The sequence below is a fragment of the Garra rufa genome, chromosome 4, assembly GCF_049309525.1.
Source record: "Garra rufa chromosome 4, GarRuf1.0, whole genome shotgun sequence".
Classification (NCBI taxonomy): Eukaryota; Metazoa; Chordata; class Actinopteri; order Cypriniformes; family Cyprinidae; genus Garra; species Garra rufa.
Window position 1 is genome coordinate 40,160,088 of NC_133364.1, and position 21,955 is coordinate 40,182,042.

At 37.6% G+C, this 21,955-nt stretch overlaps 1 protein-coding gene across 1 annotated transcript; it reads right to left on the bottom strand.

Annotated features, from left to right (window-relative positions):
* Positions 1-278: 278 nt before the first annotated feature.
* On the bottom strand, positions 279-20,667 carry LOC141334014 (NACHT, LRR and PYD domains-containing protein 3-like). The gene is made up of 9 exons (XM_073839161.1): positions 20,642-20,667; positions 15,836-15,987; positions 15,604-15,657; positions 13,430-15,221; positions 12,045-12,218; positions 9,156-9,329; positions 5,709-5,882; positions 4,166-4,212; positions 279-826 (listed from the first exon to the last, which is right to left on the bottom strand). Exons 1-9 carry the CDS (start codon positions 20,665-20,667, stop codon positions 279-281), a joined length of 3,141 nt encoding a protein of 1,046 aa, XP_073695262.1.
* Positions 20,668-21,955: the final 1,288 nt, after the last annotated feature.

Sequence of the window (21,955 nt, forward strand, 5' to 3'; positions counted from 1 at the left end):
TACAAAGTGAAATTGCCAGCTTCTGGACTGGGTTCACATTTTTGTGGATTCCTGAAAACAGGGATCTTTCTGACTGCATGTTGTCTGTATGCAAAACTTTAAAAATGCAAAGGAAAAACATTTTATTATACATACTCGTGTAAACATACAGTAATGGAAGTTTAGCCATAATACAATTAATGTAATGAAGAGAAAATAAGAGACTAAAACATCTCACTCATTTATCGTGTAGCTCCAAACATTATGGGCAGAACCTCTTGTCAGTCTATTCTGAGTCGTCAACACAGTTTCACTGTTGATCCAAAAGAAACTAATGCAAACCCAGGATAGAGCGTCTGAGTGAATGTGGTGTGTTCTGTGTGGATGAGGCTCATTGTGTCAGAGACGCTGTAGAAGGACAGAGTTCCTGCTCCGTGATCCACATACACTCCTACTCTATAGACACCATTCGCTCCTGTTCTACTGATGATGGGTTTTACCTGGAGATCAGTCTGTATGTTATTGTGCCAGAATGAATATCTGGAGGGAAAGCAGATCAAACTCCAGGACTGATCATTTTGTCCAAACACACACTCATGACTCCATCCCTTCCTGCTGATCCTCTTATATGACACTGATATTAACACATACTCTCCACTCCACTCAATCTCCCAGTAACAGCGTCCACACACACTCTCTCTACACAACACCTGAGGACAATGATCAAATCTGTCAAGATGATCAGGATATGACAGTTTCTCTCTCACACGTCTCACCGTTCTGTTGTCCTCAGACAGACTGAGTTTAGTGTTTGCAGTGTTTGGATCCAGTGTGAGAAAACAGGCATCTGAACACAAGAACAGAGACATTTACAACAACAATCACTACAGCTCTCTCTCTCTGTGTGTGTGTGTGTGTGTGTGTGTGTGTGTGTACCTGGTATTCATCACGTTGTGGGGACCAAATGTCCCCACAAGGATCGTAATACCAGTAGATTTTGACCTTGTGGGGACATTTCTCAGGTCCCCATGAGGAAACAGGCTTATAAATCATGCGCAGTGGGTTTTGTTGAGGAAGTAAAAGTGTGCACAATCTCCTGTGAGGGCTAGGTTTAGGTGTAGGGTAGGTGTAGGGCGATAGAAAGTACGGTTTGTACAGTATAAAAACCATTACGCCTATGGAATGTCCCCATAAAACATGTAAACCCAACATGTGTGTGTGTGTGTGTGTACCTGGTATTCATCACGTTATGGGGACCAAATGTCCCCACAAGGATAGTAATGCCAGTAGATTTTGACCTTGTGGGGACATTTCTTAGGTCCCCATGAGGAAACAGGCTTATAAATCATGCGCAGTGAGTTTTTTTGAGGAAGTAAAAGTGTGCACAATCTCCTGTGAGGGCTAGTTTTAGGTTTAGGGCCATAGAAAATACGGTTTGTAAAGTATGAAAACCATTACAAAATAAATAAGCCTATTTATTTAGTTTATTTGTTTCTATTATTCATTTCTATTTGCATTTAGTTACTGCTAGAAAGCAGTTGTTCCTTCGGTATATTTGTCTTGCTGGTGTTTTCGTTTTAAATTGTAGTTTTGATTGCACTTATTCAAATTGAAAATCTGATCTGACTTCCAAGGGAAGCTTTTGTTACTTGTATCGTTCCCTTCCTGAGGGCGCTTAAAATTGCAAAGTGTGCTTTAGTTTTGGTTTGACCCATTTGCCTACGATCCATTCGGGGACTCACTCAGCCAAGGAGGCGTCCCCAGCTGTTCTCGGTGAAGTATTGATTGTTGGTGTATTCAATTGCGTCGTATCAGCTGACGCTAAAGCGTCAGCGTCTTTGCGTGAAGACGGACGAGAGTAAAGACATCAACATTCTTCAGCTTGGGCAAAACACACAATTTTTGCTTGGTTGGAACAGCAGCTGTGCTAATTATTTCTTTATTTGTTTCTCTGTTTCTGCCACAGGATTTCCATCCCATGGTAACTAGGAATTACACAAGATTCAGCCCGGATTCAGAAGAAGAGATGATGCCAACCCCTCAGAGGACCACCGATGATGCCAGCCTTGAAACAACATACAGCACTACATAATTTTCCTACAAGTTTGATTACAGCACATAATCATTATTATTAGTGTTCATGATCTGTTTTTGATTACACCATTACTTTTTTAATATTTAACCATATGTACATGGACTTAACATACAGTAGTCACCACTAATAAGCTACTAAATATATTGTAGTAGCCCACATTTTTTGTACAGCTGCTTTGCAACGATTTGTATTGTGAAAAGCGCTATACAAATAAACTTGTATTGAAAACTTGAATTGAATTAAAGACTGCGACTTGTCCTGCGCGACTTAACCAAGCAACGAAACAGACAGCGCACTAAAGTATTCCTTCCTTCTTTTTCACTCTTCTTTCTGTCTTCCTCTATCATGTGTTTCCAACTCATTGTGGTAGTCTCTACACATCGCACTAACATCACACGCACACATCGACGCAATCTTTCTAACCTGCATCCTAACACCTCTTCCACTGAACCTTTCTCTTTCACGGTTGGACTCTGGAACTGTCAGTCAGCTGTCAACAAAGCTGACTTTATTTCAGCCTTTTCTTTGCAATCTGGCCTGAGCATCCTAGGCTTGACTGAGACCTGGATTCATCCAGAAGACTCTGCAACTCCAGCCACTCTATCTAATAACTTCTCCTTCTCTCACACCCCTCGTCAGACTGGAAGGGGTGGGGGTACAGGATTGCTCATTTCTAACAACTGGATATACTTAACCCACTCTCCTCTATGCAATTATAACTCATTTGAATCTCATACAATCACTGTAACATCTCCTATCAAACTCCATGCTGTGGTAATTAAGGTTGAATTGAAGGTATACAAAACTCATCAACTGGTCACTGGGGTTCCTCAGGGATCAGTTCTTGGACCTCACCTCTTCTCCATATACACTACATCTCTGGGCCCCATCATACAAGCACATGGCTTCTCCTACCATTGCTATGCTGATGACACACAGCTCTATCTTTCATTCAAACCAGATGATCCATCAGTAGCTGCACGGATCTCAGGCTGCCTGGCGGATATCTCTGCATGGATGAAGGAGCACCATCTACAGCTCAATCTAGCAAAGACTGAACTCCTCATCTTTCCTGCCACTCCATCTTTACAACATGACTTCTCCATTCAGTTAGGTTCATCAACAATTACCCCATAGACTTCAGCCAGAAATCTGGGTGTAATCTTTGACGACCAATTGACTTTTAAAGATCACATTGCTAAAACTGCTCGATCTTGCAGGTTTGCATTGCACAACATCAGAAAGATAAGGCCCTTCCTAACAGAGTATGCTACACAACTCCTCGTCCAGGCCCTGGTCATTTCCAGGCTGGACTACTGCACTGCTCTTTTAGCTGGTCTTCCAGCATGTACAATCAGGCCTCTACAAATGATTCAGAATGCAGCAGCACGACTGGTCTTCAATGAGCCCAAAAAGGCCCATGTCACACCGCTCTTCATATCACTGCACTGGCTACCGGTTACAGCATGCATCAAATTCAAGACACTGATGCTGGCATATAGGACAGCCACCGGCTCATCACCTGCTTACCTCCATTCACTACTACGAATCTACACTCCCTCCAGATGTCTGAGATCCTCTAGTGAAAGACGCCTCATTGTACCACCACAGAGAGGCATGAAATCACTCTCCAGAACATTCTCACTCAACGTTTCTGTCTGGTGGAATGATCTTCCCACCCCTCTCCAGAATGCACACTCCTTAACAGCTTTCAAGCGACTGCTGAAAACCCATATTTTTCGACACTATGTGACTCTATAATAAAAAATAAAAAAACAAATTTTTGTTCTCCTCTCTTTCTTGATCCTCCCTTTCTAGCCTGTTCTCCTCTCTTTCTTGATATTCCTTTTCTAGCCTGCACTCTTCTAACAACGCCTGATATATGGTATTTTTAAGCACTTTCTATGTTGATCTGCCTCCTTAGGATGAATCACTTGTTGTATTCCCAATTGTAAGTCACTTTGGATAAAAGCGCCTGCTAAATTAATAAATGTAAATGTATTACGCCTATGGAATGTCCCCACAAACATGTAAACACAACGTGTGTGTGTGTGTGTGTGTGTGTGTGTGTGGGTGGGTGTGTGGACATACATTTGTGTAGTCCCGCTGTAATCCTGAACTCTCCTCCGTGATCCACACTGTAAGAAACCAGAGATCAAAGATGAGACTGCATGCATCTTCATTTCTCATAAGTTTCCCTGCTGGCCGGCAGGCTGGTTTTAGAGGGGTTTTGACCACTTGACTACTTCAGCTGGTCAGGCTGGTCTTAGCCAGTTTAGCTGGTCAGGCTGGGAGACCAGCTTTTTCCAGCTTTAAGATCAGCCAACCAGCTTAGGCTGGTTTTAGCTGTTATTCAAGAATTTTGAAATTGAAATTGATTATTGGCCACAAAATGCTTTCTCCGTGTCTTGGTTTGATTGTAATCATAACGCACAAAGTAACCTTTGATAATTTTAACATTCAATAATGCCTAAATCTATGTCCAAATGCAAAAGTCAATACAAGTAAGCAATAACACCTGAATCATTACTAGTGCATTATCATAATCTTTACTTGAGGACTAATTATATATTTTGCATTATTTACATTAATTATGAACATGTATATAGCAGTTTTTAGTAGTTCTCCAGGAGATATGAAAAAAATAATAGTTACTGATTAGCTAATAGTGAACTATTACTTTTAACTAAGTTTCTTGTTAGTTAATAGTATTTACTTGACGTTTAAAGGTGCATTAGTCATTTGTTTCTGTTTCACGAGTTCGCCCTTACATCTAATCTGCTTGAGCATGTAGAAAGCATATTTTGGCGTGCTGTCCTGGGGTAGGGCTCCGGGCCCGGAATACAGGCCGAACCCAGAGAACTCCCTAGTATGGGATAATAACAGTTTACAAGTGGGGAATTGGGGTGGAGGAGGGATGCCAAGAAACTATCACAGGACGGAGGTAAGAAGGCGGTCTGTTTATATACATGTTGTGCTGGTTAGGATGATTGGGTAAACGAATTACACCTGTGCCGAATTGGTTGATTATCTGATCGTGCTCCTCCCGAACCTTGTTAATAAAACATCATGTAGTTATTCATTAATGACGGGACTGTATTCTAAAGTGTTATCAAAGTTAGACTTTTTTGTAAAGAAAGATTCTAAAATCCCTAAATGATTAAGACCTCTGAACACAGTAGCATGTTACTATCATTACATTTTCCTGTAAACACTTCAAGATATCATTTATATATAATTTCTAAAGTAAATTTTATGGCGCATGAGATGTGACAGATGCTCCTAAGCACTTCTAAGCAGTGTTTATTGGTGGTTTTAAAGAATAAAATATTCTGCACCAAATTACACTTTTGAGGGTTGAATAAATTTGAACATTAATGTTTAGAGTCAATTTTTATTTTTCATTATTCATTCAAATTATGTTCTCTGAATAACTCAAATGTGTATAATAAGCTTTCTCTAATAGTGCACTGATGGCATTTATTAAATTGTTTTTACAAAATTTAGTTCTCTGCAGCAAAATGACTTGCAGGTCAAGGGGGTTGAATAATTTAGATTTCAACTGTATATAATGTAAATTATGCATATTTAGGTACAAATATTACAATTTAAAAACTTTTCCTGCTTAACATACTTGAGTGTCTCCAGTGAGCAGTTTGGATCCTCCAGTTTTTCAGAGAGCACCATGAATCCTAAATCTCCTGGGTGATTGTAGCTCAGATCCAGCTCTCTCAGGTGTGATGGGTTTAAACTCAGAGCTGAAGACACAAAATGACAGCCTTCTGCTGTGACCATACAGCCAGACAACCTACAGACATGATAACAGCCACATGACAATCAGATCAGTCACTTTCATACAGACACCTGAGCAGTTAGTATTTCCAGTTGTCATATTTTCTATAGATTCAGTAACAAAAACAACAAAACCACTGGTGGGAATGTATGAGTAAAATTATTAATTTAATTTTGTAAATGAAAAAGTCATCATCCACATTTATACTCCAGTAAAGTATAACCTTCATTAAGAACAGTAACAAAGTATGCTAATGTCATGGCACACCAAAGATTGAAACCTAAAATACTTTTTTTTAATGTTCGTCACCATGTCATTTACTTCCAGGGTCTTTGTACAGAAACCGTTACTTTGCATAATTGTGCCCAGCATTTGCAAAAGCTGATATTTATAAAAGACTTAATAGTCACAATTTAATTACATATTTGTGTCATCTTTGTATCTCTGTGCCACTATCATCTTACGATGTTCTCAGCTGAGTCAAGTAAATAAGGAAAGTGGATGGATGGAAGTTTTCACTTTGGTGATTTATCTTTGCATATGTGTGATTTTATCTTTACACACGCTGAATTTCCTCACTGTACTTGGATATGGTGACAATAAATAGGCTATTCCCACATACCTGATAATAAGGGGTCTATTATCAACTGGCAGCTTTACATAAATGGAGAAGAGCTAGCAGTAGGCATTCATTTTTACATGGTCCTTCCAGCTGTAGTAAATCTCTGACAAGCTACGCCATATCGCGCAAAATATCGAATGCGATATTAAGCTCGATATGGCGTAGCTTGTCAGAGATTTACGTCTCTGTGTATCAATTGCCGCTCCAGCGGAACCTGAGCGGAATGCACGTGATGGAGATTTACTACTAATCAAAGCACCGGCTTCATTGACTAAACGCGCCTCACAATATCGTTCGATATATTGCACAGCCCTAGTATCATGCCAGCTCTTTTGTACATACAAGTTTCCAGCACTTTTGTACATCCTGACTGGGTGCCCTTTAAAGGAGTCCTTGATTATGATTTATCTTTTTAATTTTAGTTAGTGTGTAATATTGCTGTTTGAGCATAAACAACATCTACAAAGTTACAACACTCAGAGTTCAATGCAAAGGGAAAGATATTGTCTTTTACAGAATGAGATTTTAAAGATTTAGGCCTACAACAAATGGCTACAACAAGCTTCTTCCCAGATTTGTTACATCACAAACCTTAAAATATTACCTAAATCCTGCAACAACTTTAAAGGATGTTCACTTCCAGGACAAAAATTTACAGATAATGTACTCAGCCCTTTTTTTGCAAAGGGAGTTTGGCCTTCTTTGCATACATCACTTTGTAAACACTGGGTCAGTAGTTCTGCTGTGATGTAGGATGATTTTGAAGATGGAACGAGAAAATAAGATGGGAGTTTTTCGACATACCCTAATGGTCTTGAACAGGACTGAATATATACAGAGTATATACATTGTAAATTTGTTTTAGAAAATAACCTATTGTTTTGCTAAATAAGACCATTCTTCCTCGACTGGGATCATTTAGAGCCCTTTGAAGCTGCATTTAAACCACATTTAAAAGTTCAAACTCGGGGTTCACCATAGAAGTTACTATTTGTAGAAAAATCCTGAAATGTTTTCCTCAAGAAACATAATTTCATTACGGCGGAAGAAAAAGAAAACATGAACATCTTGGATGACAAGAAGGTGAGTTAATTATCTGAACATTTTTGTTCTGGAAGTGAACTTCTCCTTTAAAGAGGTCATCGGGTGCCACATGCACTTTTAAGTTATAGACCCACCCCGAGTGAGAAGTAAACTGTCGGCCATTGTTTCGATGCTGGAGCAGAATGTTGCCTAAGCGAGTGTGGTGTACTGTTGTTGGGTGTAACAGCAAACACAGCAGTCGTCATTTATTACCAACATCTGAGCCGCTGAGGATGCAGTGGCTGAATTATGTTTCTGAATGTGGCCGCCGATCTACCTAAATGGGTTTGTTTTTGCGAATCATTTCTCACCAGACTGCTTTATAAACGAGGGTCAGTATAAAGCAGGTTTTTGCTAGGAAGCTGCTCCTGAAAAACGGATCTGTACCAACTATTTGTGTTCCTGCTTCATCTTCACCAGAAGTGAGTGTAATTTATTTTTCTATGAGTCTTTGCAAATTGCCTTTTCTAATAATGTGCTAAAAGTAAGCTCACGATGTTTCACGATGAATGAAAGTGTAACTTTCACTCTCAGAGAACATGGTTATGTCGTCTTCTCTATGTACATCCTTCTCAATATAATTCCTAATTGCATGTTTATAATGAACAATGCATTAAGGTGATTGTATATTTACAAACTGTGTACGTTGTCTTAAAACTACATTAAGCTTAGCTTTGTAACACTAGATGGTTTAAAACGGTGTCTGTTAATGATTAAGAAGTTTTGGATCAGTTATAACTGCATTAAGAATGGTAACTTCAACCCAATACCTGCAAAATAGTGTTTACAGCCCGCAACTGCATATGAGTAAAGACCATAACTACTCACATTTATGTATTTTAATATTACTACAGGGAAAGTTATGTTAACCGATCACTTATTTGCTCTTGTTCAATCAGCTATACCTCAGTAAACACAACACGTTTGTCTCTATACCTCAGTAAACACATCACGTTTATATCTCTCTCAGTACGCTACCCTGCCAGTACATACAAAGACATTAAGTTTACTGACCATTCAGAAATGCCCTGTTCAAGCCATAATTGCTGAACTGCTTTACAGGTGTCATCTTGTTCTGGGTCCAACTCCAGTTTAAATTGATATGGTTGCACAGATTTTTTTAAAGCCTCCCGCGACCATTATTTCCCCAAAATATACCCTCAACTGTTATCTAGGCATCATCAGGTTTTGGACCTGAAAATGTGATGAAATGTGGTGAAGCCACCTGCTTGTGCTTCATGACATCACACACTATCAGGAGTGCAAACATTCCCAAAACATTTCCAGGGGTATGTACTGCTGCTAGTGCATCCTAAAGACTTTAAACAAGATACTTCTCATTTATAAGCCATCTGCCAGTCAAAAGGTTCTTTTAAAGATTGCCAAGGTCAATTTCAGGAACGGGGTACACAAGATGAAATCTTATGAGAACTATACTTCTCCACAGCCTAAAGATCAGCCTGAAGTTCTGCACTACACACAACCAGATGAGAATTACAAATGCTCAATGGTGTAATGGAGGCTGTTCGCTTCTTCCAGCCTCAGCCCAGTATCTGTATCATATAAAAAGTGTTCATAAATACCTCAGTATTTTCAGTTGACAGTGTGAGCTCTTCAGGCCAGCAGAGAATAGCTTCACTCCTGAATCCTGCAGGTCATTGTTGCTCAGGTCCAATTCTCTCAGACAAGAGTTTGATGATTGTAGAACTGAAGACAATTCTTCACAGCACTGACCAGTAAGATTACAGGAGGCCAATCTGAACAGAACAAGTAAGCAAAATATTCATTTTGTAAAATAAAATTTCCATTATTCTAACATGCATAAAATTATGGGTTCATATTACACATGATTTTAATTTTATTTTGAATTACTTAAAATTAATATCATTTTGAAAAGGCTCCAAAATAATAACTTAGGAAGCAAATAACTTCTGGTTACTACAATACAGAATCACTTGCCAATGATGGTTGTTCATATGTGTTTACATTCATTGAGTGCATTAAGAATATCTTTATTAGAGTTGGCAATTTCACAATTCAAAGTAGAATCGCATACTATCAATTCAGTTTAGCTTTATTTTGGATATGAATTAATTTAGAAATATATCAGGTAACATCAATTTAGGTAAATTTATCTTAACCATCTTAGGGACACAAATGACAAAGTTTTAGATGACAAAAGGTAATATGAGCTAATCTGTAATGTGGTCATATCCACATGCAGTGCACACTATTCATACGGTAATCATCCACCTGAGACACGCAAACATGTAAAAACCCACAACACCTCCGTTAACAAAGCAGCAAGTTCAAAAAGTTAATTTAGGCTATTTTTCATCTTTGGAAGAAGTCTTATGACCAAATTTTTATGGTCTTATTTCAGTCACGTTCAGTCATGACCCTAAGGAAAACAAATGCCTTCTCATCTAAACTATAAAAATATACAAGAAACTCTCCTACTTGGTAATATCAAAAGCAGGTATTGCCAAAAAAAGAGGGTCAGTAACGAAAGATATTGTGAACCATTCTGCGATTCACCATTAACTTAGGTGAGTTTGCGCTGTTTTGTTTGAACTGGTTTATAAGACTGATTCATAAATTATGCATCATGGTTTGCACTGTGTTGCATCCCCTCTATATTAATTTCTGATAACTGTTAGAAAACAAAGACCTCTAAATAAGAGGTCTTAAAATGCGTTCCACATACTGTGACATGGGTTTCAATAAATAATCATTAGAAAACACAATAGAATGCCCCCAAAGTATTGGTTCAATGATTTGTGTACCTTTGGTAAAGCATACATTCCTGGGATCAAAGGAAAATCTTTTGGCTCTGATTCATTTCATATTCTTGCAGAAAACTATCCAATTGTGGTCTTAAAGACCATAGTTTGATTACTTTCCAATATTATGTGATAGGTCACAGCCAATAACTGTGATTTTATTGCAGAAATATAATCAACTTGATTCGTCAAACCACCACCTTTGTCAACTGGTTTCAAATCACATTGGCTCTTTTGGTTAGTTCTATTAGCATCCGCCACACATGTCAGAACAGCATCAAGGTCTCTTTCCACCACATTAAAAAAGTATCAATAGGTAGGGATGTAACAATTCAATGAACTCACAATATGATATGATTTATAATACTGGTGTTATAAAGTGACAGACACGTGAAGCGGGTGCAGGGCCATTTCTAGCCAATCTGAAGCTAAATGCAAATCCTAGGCGAAATCCCTAATGCCACCCCCCCTCCCCACGTTGCTGTTAAAACCTTCCACAAAAAGGTTCTGAACACAACACAATTGCAATGTTGGCCTCCAACTACAACCCACACTGAACAGCTACACCGGTTTGGATTTTAAACACGATGCACTTATATAAATAACAATATACTAATAAGTCAAGTCAAGTCACCTATTTATATAATGCTTTTAGACTGTGTCAAAGCAGCTTTACAGTATTAAATAGGGAAATGGAGTCAATAATGCAAAAGGACAACAGTGAACACAATTTTCAGTTAAAGGCAGCTTATCATTGAATTCAGTGATATCATCATCCAGCTCAGTTCAGTTTAAATAGTATACGATATTTCTGGAAATTAAGCGCTATTGTTAAACGCACTACATAAATAAAGGTGACTTTAGTATTATTACAGATATACAAATTCATTAATATTCATAATATTATACAATATATGTATTAATCTTTGCCATTTCTGTTAACTTGTGATTCGAATTTTCAACATTTACGATGGTCCAGTTACTGGAGCAAAAAATGTACACCACTAATTAAAAAAAAAAAAATTTTTTTTACATGAAATACATATGCATTAATAAATTCCTATACTGCTGCTCCACAGTATACACAGAGTATGTGTGATCGCGAAACTAGAAAGTGAAAGTAAAAATTTAAATGCCTGCATATTAATAGCAGCTCCCTGATGCTCACAATTTATATACCATATAATTACCCACCAATATAACTGAGAAAGTAATAGGGGTGAATTGTATCAAATTGCTAGCCATTTCATATGTATCTTTAATGTATCATATTGTTGGTTATGCATCGAGATGCGTATTGCATCGACCTCAGTTATGGAGATGCACATTCCTAATGTGGACAGGTCACGCTTGGCTTGCCGAGAACGGCTGTGTACTTCAAGGAGTTATCAAATTTTTTTCCCAGGTTTTTGACCAGTTTTTCTGTCACCATTGGAATCTGTGATTCTCCCAGGGTAAGGTGGAACTGGTCCACAACTCTTCCCTTCTTTAGGACCAGCGACCTGGACTTGTTTGGTTTAAAACTCATTCTTGCCCATGACATGAACTTTTCAAGCTTTCGTCTGCACCCGGCAATGGATGCATTCATACAATATTTATAAGGAACATATCTTCTAGCCATAGTTATGAAACACTTATACACATATTTATACACGTTTAAATAGTGAAAGAGTAAATATAAAGCCACACCTCAGTATGTTCAGTTGACAGTGTGGACTCTTCAATCCAACAAAGAGCAGCTTCACTCCTGAATCCCGCAGGTCATTGTTACTCAGGTCAAGTTCTCTCAGACAGGAATTCAATGATTGGAGAATTGAAGACACAGTCTCACAGCATGTTTCATTAACACCACAGTTGTCAAATCTGCCAAAAAAAAGAAAGAAAAAAATTACATTAAAGAAAATGATCAGTGCACATAAATGAGTACACCCCCTCTGAATAAATATTAAATGTGTATTTTCTTAATGTTCACTAATATAATTCATGGAAAGATGGCACAATTGAAATGTATTAAACATATACTTAAAAAAACAACAAAATATAATACCTATATTTTCTGTAAGATAAGTAAATTAGCCAATTTTGTTTAAATGAAGGATTGCAGAGATTAGTACACCCTAGATTTCATTCAGCAAATGTATAACATTCTAGTACTTAGTATGTCCTCCAGAACTTTAAGTATGCTGCTCTGACCCTTCTTGGCACTGAGTGTAGTTCATGACAATTTGCATCTGTCCTGTTTAACTCCTGGAGGATGACCTCCTTAAAAGAGTTTGATGGGGAGTGTTCCTCAGTTTGTCTCTACAGAAGCCCCCACAGTGGCTCAAGAGTGTAAAGATTAAGTGAAATACATGTCCACTGAAGGATTTTCACCTTGAGGAGAATGAATATATTCATTGTCTCGTTGAAAAAAACGCCCAATAATGAAGTGTTTGAGGGGAAGGTAGCATCTTCAGTTGCAGTTTTTTGTATTACACAGTGGTGTGTGAATTGATGACAGCATTGATAAAGCACAACTCCCTCACACCTTCAGCTCTCGTACATCCCTATTTAAAAGCTTTACTACCACTGAATGTCACTGTGGGAACCAGGCACTTCTCACTGTACTCCTCCTCTAGCAACACCAGAACAAGTGGTCCCATTGTTGCCAGCATTATGTCTGAGTATGATTCAGTGGGCTATATAACACTTTTAACTGTCATATAATATATAATTTAGACATTCCTCTTTGGTATTTGATCAGACAGGCTTGTTAGAACATTCTCTCTCCAAAGAACCCTAATATGTTATCTAAGTAAATCTGAGTAATTGCTGAATTTGATTTGTACAATTTTGACCAATTCATTTTGTTTGAAAGTTTTTGTTTGGAGTAAATATCATTTAGCATTACTCTTAGTTGATTTACAATAAATGTGTAAGTCATCATTTTCAATGTAAAAAAAACAAAAACAAGAAGAGAGTACCTTTCATAATCAGGACAGCAAGATATTTTATGCGGTATTTTGACAATGACATTGAATATAATAATGTAGAATAAAATGACTGATTAAACAGCAGTCAGTGAATTTACTTACATGGCTTTTCTGCAGCATCTCACAGCTGGAATGAGTCTCTCATAGTTTGAAGGAGATGTGAACCTCTTTGGGTTGAACTCATCCAGAACCTTCTCTGACATCAGCAGTACTGTGGTCACCAATGTGCACATTGAAGAGGAGAGCTCTCTTCCTGGATGTTCATCTGAACTGATGTAACTCTGGATTTCCTCAAATAATGAATGATCTTTGAGCTCCAGTAAGCAGTAGAATAGGTTGACTGAAGCTTCGTCTGAGATATTCTCGTTTTGTAATTGTTTAATGTATTTACTTATTTGTGGGATGCTCTCTGTGGTGTCTTGAGTCTGTTTGATCAGGCCTTTGAGCAAATTTTGACTGGATTCCAGTGAAATTCCCATCAGAAACCGCAGGAACAGGTCCAGATGTCCTCTCTTACTCTGCATTGCTTTATCAGTGGCACTCTTTATTAAGTCATGAAATTTGACTTTTCTAAAAGTCATTTTATGGATTAGCTCTACGTACATATTTTTTGAATATTCAAGGAAAAACTTAAGCTCTTCCTTGTTCCCCTCCAGGTAGCAGAGGAACACATGCACTGCAGCGAGGAACTCTTGAACACTCAGATGCACAAAACAGAAAAGCTTTACCTGGTGAAGTCCATCTTCCTTCTTAAAGATCTCAGCGATCATTCCTGTGAACTCAGTGTCTTTACTCACATTAATACCACATGCTTCCAGATCTACCTCATAAAACACAATGTGTTCTTGCTTCAGCTGTTCAAATGCTAGCTTGGCTAATTTCAGAATCATTTCTTTATTTGATTCTAAGAGCTTGGTACGTTGTTGTTCTTCTTGTTGACCATACTTCTGGCTCTTCATGCCCATCTGTATCAGCAGGAAGTGGATGTACATTTCAGTGAGTGTTGTGCTGATGTTCTCTTCACTGGTCTGGATGAGAATATGCTGAAGTACTGTGGCAGTGATCCAGCAGAACACAGGAATGTGGCACATGATGTAGAGACTACGAGACTTCCTAATATGTTTGATGATTCTGTCGGCCAGAGTCTGATCTGTGATTCCCTTTCTGAAGTACTCCTCCTTCTGTTGGTCAGTGAATCCTCGCACCTCAGTGAACAAACCTACACATCGAGGAGGAATCTGATTGGCTGCTGCTGGTCGTGATGTCACCCAGACAAGAGCTGATGGAAGCAGAGTCCCTTTGACCAGATTTGTAAACAGCACATCTACAGATGATCTTTTCTCAACAATGCTTATTGGTCTACTTTTAAAATCCAAAGGCAGGCGACTCTCATCAAGTCCATCAAATATAAATGCTAGCTTACATTTTCTATATAATTTTGACTTCTCCAGGTTCTTCAGTTCAGGATAAAATTCCAGCAGAAGCTCGTGGAGACTGAAATCTTCATTTGTCATTAGGTTAATCTGTCGGAATGGAAGCAGGAACACACAGTCTATATCCTGATTGGCTTTTCCTTCTGCCCAGTCCAGGATGAACTTGTTCACAGCAACAGTTTTTCCAATGCCAGCGATGCCCTTAGTCAGAACAGTCTTTTTGAGATGTCTTTTCCTCAGCTCAGTAAATATATCATTGCATTTGATTGGTTTCTCCTGCGTTCGTTTACTCTTGAGAGCATTATCAATCTCCAGAATCTCATGTTCGTGATTGACATCTTCCATATCTCCCTCTGTGATGAGGAGTTCTGTGTAAACATCCTTTATATGTGCTTCATCTTCTGCTTTCTTCTTCCAGTTGGATTTGTGAGTTTCCAAGAATTTTTTCAGTATTAAATCCTCTGATATAAAAAAAGTGAATAAAACACTGTGTAAAAAATCATTTTAAAAAGAAACACAACAAAGCTTTCATATCAGCATAAGCAACATTGCTGTAACCTTTTTAAATTAAATTAAGTATTTATTTACTACACTTATAAATATGGAGATCTCATTGAATTAGGCAGTCAAAACTGATTTTCTATACATGGACTGGTGTCAAAAATGTAAACCTTTTGATAGAGGAGCTCACGTTGCACCATGAGAACCACAAGATTATGTCCCCAAACACTGCACAATCTCACAAACGTAGACTGAACATGTTTAGTCAATGAAAGCAGTAAGGGGAGTGCACTGATCCAACAAAATGTGTTTGTGCAGCATGAAAGAATGCAAATATTCAACCTTGTTCTACTGTGTGTTTCTCAGCTGACACTGTCTCTGAGGTTTTTTGTGGCTCTGTGAGGAGAGAGCAAAACAGAGATGTAAAAAAACAAGACAAAACACTGTCATGTATCTACAGCAATAAAGATATAAAAAGAAATTCATTAGTAGGGTTCACACCCCTAAGCATTAATATGCTATTAGTTGACTGTCAATACACACTGTGTCTCAGTTAGCACAGTTAAATTGGTACCATTTTCTGCAGGGTTTAAGCTGTAGTTGAAAGTCACTGGGCCTGTGATGGTGTTTCCAGTGAGTATGGGGGCATCAACAATTGCTCCTGTCTCAGCATTTAGATCAACACTAACTCCAGTGTGACCACTGCTGCTCAACAGGACTAGAGTAAGACAGAGACAGATATTACATTTATTAAAGGATAACTTCAACAATCCACAGCAAACTGCCTAATGTTCAATTAACACTGTCTCCTCTTGGCTTATACAGAAATCCTCTGACATTTCATGAACAGTGTTTGGTTTTGATTTCAAAAAAGGAAATCAAACTCATTGATTCACTTCAAAAAGCCTTTATTAACCCCCCAGGGCTGTGTGGAGTACTTTTTATGGATGGATGCACTTTGTTTAGCCTCAAAATCTCAACACCTATTCGCTGCTACGGAAGAAAAATAATGCCATATTTTTTTTAAACAAAAGAGTATGTTTAATAGCACTAACTGAAAAAATGATGCATTGCATTATCAGTGCTTGCATTTTAATGCCTTGTATTTCCAGGTTGTGACATTTAACATAGTTGTTTATTTAAAGGAGTAGTTCACTTTCATAACAACAATTTACAGATAATGTACTCGCCCCCTTGTCATCCAAGATGTTCATGTCTTTCTTTCCTCAGTCGTAAAGAAATTTTAATTTTTTGAGGAAAACATTTCAAGATGAACTTGCAAAGTCGTGTTGCTTTGTTTGCGGTGATGTGGGAGTTTCCTCGCATACAGATACTTCAGTCCTTGCCGCGCTTGTAGCACATGGCTAGTTTTAATATCAAAGGATCTTAGCTCGTGGGCGGGATCACATTAAAAACAATTAGCTGCAACTGGATAGACTAGACATCTCCTTGTTTTCATATGGATTACTTTATCACAGAATATTTGTTTTCGATAAAACTTCATTCGTTTAAAAGCATAGATATCAAGCTTTCTGTAGATACCACTCTTCTGTTTGTGTGCCGAGTATTCACCGAGTTTGAATGATTTAAGTGACGCATTTCTAAAAGCAGTTCATGGAGACAGAGAAAACAAAGATTTCAGCCTGTTTGTTTTCTTTATTCTAAAAAAAGCACAGCGTTCTGTTGCTCATATTGCTGTGCACAAATAAAAGTACACACTTAACAGTTTCCAATGATGTATAGCTCTAATTTGTATGACTGAAACCTACAGAGTATTTTAGTGTCTTTTGCACTGATCTTAAACAAAGTAAGCTGGTCACGCCGGCGTGACCGTCAGCCCCAGAGGGTTAAATGCAGCTTCAAAAGGGTCTAAATGATCCCAGTCGAGGAAGAAGGGTCATATCTGGTGAAACGATCAGTTATTTTCAAAACAAATTGACAATTTATATACTTATATTATTTTACTTATATTATTTTTAAATTATAACAAATGCTGGTCTTGTCTCATCTCTGTCTGTGTGATTCTGGTAAATATAGATAGGGTACGTCTAAAAACTTCCATCTCGTTTGTCTTCAACTTCAAAATCATCCTTCAATGCTGCTTTACCTTTTTTTGTAAAAGGGCATTTGAGCTTCTCATTCTTCTGTATGTTCACTTTGTAAACACTATGTCGGTACTTTTGCAGCGATCTAAGGCGATTTTGAAGTTAAGGAATGAAACGAGATGGGAGTTTTTAGACGTATTTACCCTAACTGTATTTACCAGAATCACACAGAGATCGCATGAGCTGCACAGAGATGAGACAAGACCAGCATTTGAGGTTAAAAAGTATGTAAATTGTCAATTTGTTTTGAAAATAATAACCGATGGTTTCGCTAGATAAGACCCTTCCTCCTCGACTGGGATCGTTTAGAGTCTTTTGAAGCTGCATTTAAACTGCATTTGGGAAGTTCAAACTTCGGGGCTCCATCCATATCCATTATAAAGAGAGAAATTCTCAAATGTTTCCTCAAAAAAACCATAATTTCTTTCCGACTGAGGAAAGAAAGACATGAACATCTTGGATGACAAGGGGGTGAATACATTATCTGTGCATTGTTGTTATGAAAGTGAACTAATCCTTTAAGCTGTCAATATTTTAAGTCAAAATGTTTCACACACATTATCATAACAATTAAAAATTCAATAATTCATATTCACCTTCTAGAATTTACTTACTTATTCAATCTGTTTAAAAATACGGTGTATATTTGACAGGCAAATTTCACATCTGGGAGCTGCAGGAATAGCAGTAGGGCACAGATGCATGATCACCAGCAGGTGGCGCAAGCCAATAACTCGCCATAGACAATACTTTCCCTAAGTATGTACACTACACAAATATTTATTTTTAAGAAAAAATTGTAATTCACCAAAATGGGGTTTTCATGTTCCAAATGGGTCGAGTCCACCTTAGTCGAGTCCGAGTCCAACTAAACACTACTGTTTTTCAGTATCTTAATCTTGTTTTAACCTTTACAACTAGAATAAGGCAATAACAATTTAAATGTAAAAAAAACAAACTACTATTGCATATTGCCATTTGGATTTTTGATTTCACACCATCTCATAATTAGTGTCCTGCTCAGCAAACTTAAAGTCATGTAACAGAAGTTATAACTTATGTATTGTGACATATTTCAGAGTGAAACAGCTTTTAGAATGTGAAAAATTATAGGACAGGACTTGACTTTATTTGCTGTTTTATAGTAAATGTATAAATTCAACAGGGTGGGTAGGACGCTTAGGGAATGAGACCTGAGGAGCAGAAAATGCACCTCTTATCTCTGATTTTGGCTGTTTTGGGTTTTATATGACGAATGGTAAGACCTGAGACAGGGTAGATAGCATTTTGATTTTATTTTTTCTCGGATGAAAATGAGGCTGTGAGGGGACAGTTTTAAGTAGCAGTCTACGGAGGCCATGGAATAAAAGAGTAAAAAAAAGTACATTTGAATTTATATTTCAAAATTCTGACTTTATTTTCACAATTTTGAGATTATATCTCACAATTTTGATAAGAAATGACATAATTTCTTAAACTCAAAATCATGAGTTTAAATCCCACACTTCTGATATTTTTCCCCTCAGAAAACTCTGTTGAGTTAATTTGAGTAATAAAGTCCAAAATACAAACAACATATTAAAAAAAATCTGAATTGTGAGATAAAATAGGCAAATTTAATATGACTCGGTCTGCTGCAGCAGGTTTACGTTGCTGTTGCTTTAAGACCGGATGCATAGATCATATTTTGTGACACATCTGTATTTCTCCCAACTGTTTAAATTCACTCAAGACGAAACCGACTGCATTTGCATTAATACTCTCCAAAACGGTGCATTTTGACATAACTTTTCATGTAAGTGTGTAGCAATAACATGCAAAGGAAAACTTTATTCAGCATTTGCACACTGACTGAGAGGCGCTTTCGGTGTTTGTGTATGCATTGCAAAGAAACCAGCAGGCTTTCAAGTTCTGGCAAGACTTTTAAACATGTGCGAATACTGAATGTCACTTGCGTAATAATGCATCGAGTCAGTAAAATTTTGGTCAACTGTCCCTGGACTCGGCAATTATTCCCGAGTCCGAAAAGCTTGAGTCCGAGTCAAAATGCATCCGAGTCCGCTTAAAATTGAACTCGAGACCGGACTCGAGTCCGAGTACAAGTCCGAGTACCCCAACTCTAGTTACTAGTACCCAGCCTGACTTACTACAGCTGAAATTTTGCCAATATCTTCCTCACTGTACATGCAGTATATGTTTATTCTTAGGAAATTACTGTGATGCACAAAAAGTTTTTTTCAATGTTCCAAAGGCTTTAGTACATTCCGAGTGACTAGACCAAAGGCTATAGAATACCCAAGACATGTCACTCGTGTAGTTTTGAATGGGGAAAAATGCAACGCTCATTATGGCCGCGAAGCCCCGCCTTCTTAGTGAAAGAGCCAATCGTTGATTAGAAAAGTCAGCGCATCACTGCAGCTGCCGTTAGAAGTCCCGGTTGCTATAGAAACAATCGGCGCTCTAAGACGTGCGCTCAGTTCTGCGCATGCGCACTGGCTCATCTAGCCGGAAAAATAAGCGTTTTTTCACGCTATTGGAGCACAATGAACCATATTTATGAGGCAGTTCTTGTTGGATTTCTTTGGAGATTTAAAATATGAAATTTAATCGTAAGCTTGGTGAACAGTTTTGGAGAATTTGATGTTTCCCCATTCAAACAGATAGGAGCTGCACTTGTATGCCCAAGAGGCGTTTCAAAGATGGCCGCCGAGTGACATGACTTGCCTTAAAGGGACTTTGACTAGACTGACTTACCATAGGAGAAATGTACAATTTGAAAGTGTGCTAATTTAAATGTTAAAAGTCATTTAAATGAAAACACACTGGACGTTTTAACCCAGTTGGTGAAATTGTCAGACGGTCCCTTGGTTGTGATAGTGCGTCAATGCTTTCTCCCGTTTAAATTTGCAGCAACGATACACCTCCATTTTTATGTCAATATAAAGTGGTTACGTCTTGTTAAAACTAATCATGATATAGACATATTTGTAGGACTGTCGACTCTATAGATCAGTGATAGGGGCAAGCAATTATAAAGAAATTTTTTTTTGCTTGCCTACATATAGTTCGCATAACCATCAATGAAGCGTTTTCTTCATATGACTGTCCTTATATCACTGTATTAGTTCACTAAGGTGCGTTAGGCATCATTGGGGAATACTGGAGTGTCAGGTATGAATGGAAACCCAATGTTTTTCTTCTGCCACTATATGTAGTCTTTGCTTTTATTACCTTCCTTGTGTTTCAGTTTTTCTTCTTCCTGCTCGTCTGGTGTGGCACAATGCTGTTCATCAGATGCCATTGTCCTTCACAGACTCACTGCTGCTGGACATGCAGAAAATAAAAAAAATAAGTAAATTAATACACACAGGCGATATTTGAAAGCAGGTGTGGAACCAAACTCAATATTTAATTTGAGCAGTATTTAGAGTCACAACTCCAATTTTCCTCTAGACCTGGTGAATTTTCCAAGTTCACAATGTTATGTTGACAGGGCCGTTATTAGAGGGGGGAAAGGTACTCTGATATTACGTTTTTTCTCAAAATTGCTGTATAGACATTTTACATTATTTGTTTACAACCAATATTCATTGCAGTGCTTTCTTTTGAGTTTAAACCCTGACCGCTAGATATCAGTCTCATTATCTCATTTCCATCGAACTGAGCTGGATGAGGAGATGACTCAATCGACGATGAACAAACTGTGAGTGAAAACTGAGGGCTTACTGTTGTCCTTTTGCATTATCGATACACTACCTTCCTATTTAACACAGGAAAGCAGCTTTGACACAATCTGTATTGTTAAAGTGGTAGAAAATTCAGCTTTAGTCACAAGAATAAATAATCTTTTCAAGTATATACATTTGGAAACTGGTTGTTTAGAATTGGAATACTATTTTACAACATTACAGTTTTTTTGTTGTTGTTTTTTTAAAGAGCAGCCTTGATGGGCAAAAGTGACTTCTTTAAAAACATAAATTCAAAGGTTATCAATCTTCTAAAGTGTTTTTTTTTTTTATAAATATACGTTTTTAAATATTGCCACACGATGCATTAAAATGACTTTGCAACACTGCAAAATCAAAAAAAAAAAAAAAAAACTTTTAATCATTTCACTCCATGAGAACAATATCAGAATGTGCAACTTTCTGTGATTCACAAGATCGTCTGATTCGTCACAACATGAAAAGCTTTAAATAAAATGACATTCATACATGAAAACAACCAAAGAAAGATGAAACACTCACCTCAAGTGATATTTGTTCTTTCTATTTCTTCCTCTGAACTGTGGTGTTGAACTGAAATTCTTTGGCGTCCGTGAAGGAAGTGAAACAGAAAGACACACCCAGCAGATAAAGCCCAAACCCAGCTTGACACCGTCGCTTTCTATTGTTTCTGTTGAGCACCTACACAACATCCTATTTTTTTTATTATCTATTTTTACAGTTATGTTTTTCTACTGAGCACTTAAACTATGTCTTTACTTTATCAAAAAATGTACATTTGTTTTTTTACAGTTAAAAGTAATCTGAAGTACTGAATAAAACTTTGGTTAATATAATTATTAATAAAAGCAAAGTTTAGTATAA